The sequence below is a fragment of the Sprattus sprattus genome, assembly GCF_963457725.1.
Source record: "Sprattus sprattus genome assembly, chromosome: 11".
NCBI classification, from domain to species: domain Eukaryota; kingdom Metazoa; phylum Chordata; class Actinopteri; order Clupeiformes; family Clupeidae; genus Sprattus; species Sprattus sprattus.
The window spans coordinates 23,822,915-23,825,414 of NC_137909.1; the positions used below are offsets into that span (position 1 = coordinate 23,822,915).

At 46.6% G+C, this 2,500-nt stretch overlaps 1 protein-coding gene across 17 annotated transcripts in view; it reads left to right on the forward strand.

Moving 5' to 3' along the window:
* Window positions 1-2,500, forward strand: part of celf4 (CUGBP, Elav-like family member 4) — a gene marked incomplete at both ends in the record, with an annotated part of 97,528 nt that overhangs the window by 77,808 nt on the left and 17,220 nt on the right. For all 17 annotated transcript variants that reach the window (XM_080847908.1, XM_080847909.1, XM_080847912.1 and 14 more), the window contains one exon: window positions 2,238-2,286. In XM_080847908.1, the coding sequence (XP_080704034.1) occupies window positions 2,238-2,286 (49 nt within the window). The remainder of the gene's footprint in view (window positions 1-2,237; window positions 2,287-2,500) is intronic.

Sequence of the window (2,500 nt, forward strand, 5' to 3'; positions counted from 1 at the left end):
GCAAAGCATTGATATATATTTGAGGGTCAGCCCACTGGGAAACACAAAGAGGGAGAGAAAGAGAGTGAAAGGAACTGAGAGAGAGAGAGAGAGAGAGAGAGAGAGAGAGAGAGAGAGAGTGAAAGGCAGTGAGAATGAGAGAGTGAGACCTTGTGCCACCCCACTCCTCCGTGTCCTCAACTAATCCTTCATCCCTCCTTCCCTCTCTCTCTCCCTCTCTCTGTCCATCTTTTACTTTGTGTCCACCTGTCTTTCCCCCGTCACTATACGCCCCCCTGGTCCTGTCGGGGTAAATAATGCATACAGACATGGGAGAGTTCAGATCAATTGTAACAAAAAGACACATAAAATTATCACACATAGAAAAATACAATTATATACTACCTCAAGCCCACTAAAAAAATCTATCATCTTTCTGCGACACACGTATTTTCACACACACACACACATTTCCTTCACTGTCTCACACACACACACACACACACACACACACACACTCACTTTCACAGTCACTTTCTGGTTTTCTCTGACTTTGTTGCTCTCTTTCTGTCTCTCTCGTTCTCACACTCAAACACACACACACACACACACACACACACACACACACACACACACACACACACACACACACACACACACACACACACACACACACACACACACACACACAAACACAAACACACACACACTGGGCCCAGGTGTTCAGGTAGCAGGGCCGAGAGGTTAGAGCAGACAGAGACCCTGTCAAGAGTGAGTCACGACTACGTCTAATAAAAGCTCCTGTGACAGGCCTGTCTGAAAGCTTGAAGGATAACACCCCTCCTGCATGCACACGCACACACACACACACACACACACACACACACACACACACACACACACACACACACACACACACACACACACACACACACACATACACACACACACACACACACACACTTGCTCACAGAAACACACACACACATAAAGAAAAATACACATACCTAGTCGAAACCAACATTCAAACCAAAAAACTTCCCATAAATATACACACACACAGCATTGCAAGGTTGAATACATGGACACAAGAAACTCACACATAGACACATCACCTACGTTTACAAGTGTGTGCTCTAATGGATCTCACATCTCTACTTTTGTCTGGCTTATTTTCTTTCATCTCCCCTTCTTCCTTTCACTCTCTCCATCCCTCCCTCTCTCCATCCCTCTCTTTGTATGGTCCTTTCTTCTCTTCACCTCCACTCTCTCTCTCTCTCTCTTCCTCTCTCCATCCCTCTCTCTCTATGGTCCTTTCTTCTCTTCACCTCCACTCTCTCTCTCTCTCTCTCTCTCTCTCTCTCCATTCCTCTCTCTATGGTCCTTTCTTCTCTTCGCCTCCACTCTCTCTCTCTCTCTTCCTCTCTCCATCCCTCTCTCTCTATGGTCCTTTCTTCTCTTCACCTCCACTCTCTCTCTCTCTCTCTCTTCCTCTCTCTATGGTCCTTTCTTCTCTTCGCCTCCACTCTCTCTCTCTCTCTCTCTCTCTCTCGCTCTCTCTCTCTCTCTCTCTCGCTCTCTCTCTCTCTCTCTCTCTCTGGGCGATGAGTGTTGGCAGAGTGACGATTGGCGTTATTAAACATTGATTGGCGCCGGCCGCTGGGCTTCATGCATGTATTATTGAGCCGGCCTCAGGCTCCGCACCTGCCCACCCTGACAGCCGCTCGGCACAGGCGCTTTGATAGGGCGTGAAGGTTTCACCGGGGCGCTTCACTGAGATTGCAGATTACCTGAATGCTGTCACACACACACACATACTCGGTCACACACAGACACACACATATATACGGACACATACACAGACTCTCAGACACACAAAAACAAACACACAATCTAATCTATGTGTAAATGAATAACTGCCCATTCACCACACACACACAAACATAAACACACACACAGTTTCCTCTCCAATCTATTACTGCCTTTTCAATTTTGCACACTAATGGAAGCAATCACAGACGCAGATGACCAGTAAAATTATTATAGGGACCCTTATATTTACAGACCAATATGCATCACCAGAAGGGTCTACACATGTGGGTCTGTCTACACATCCTCTGTCAAACAGTCTGTCCTGCCTGTAGGTAGATGCCAAGGAAAATCTGACTTGGGGGAGAGGAGATCGACTCAGAAAATCTAACCTTTCTTTTTTTTTCCTCCTCTCTTTCTTTCTCTCCCTCTCTCTCTCTCTCTTACAGATGAACAGGCCAATCCAAGTGAAGCCAGCAGACAGCGAGAGCAGAGGAGGTACAGTGGAAACTCTCTTTCTCCCTCACACACTCACAAATACACACACACACACACACACACACACACACACACACACACACACACACACACACACACACATTCTCACAGACAAATTCATGTAGGCATGTGTTTACCTATGTACACGCAGAGAAGCAGACGCACACATGGTCAGAAAATCACATGGGCCACATGTTGAGTACAGTCTCTCCAT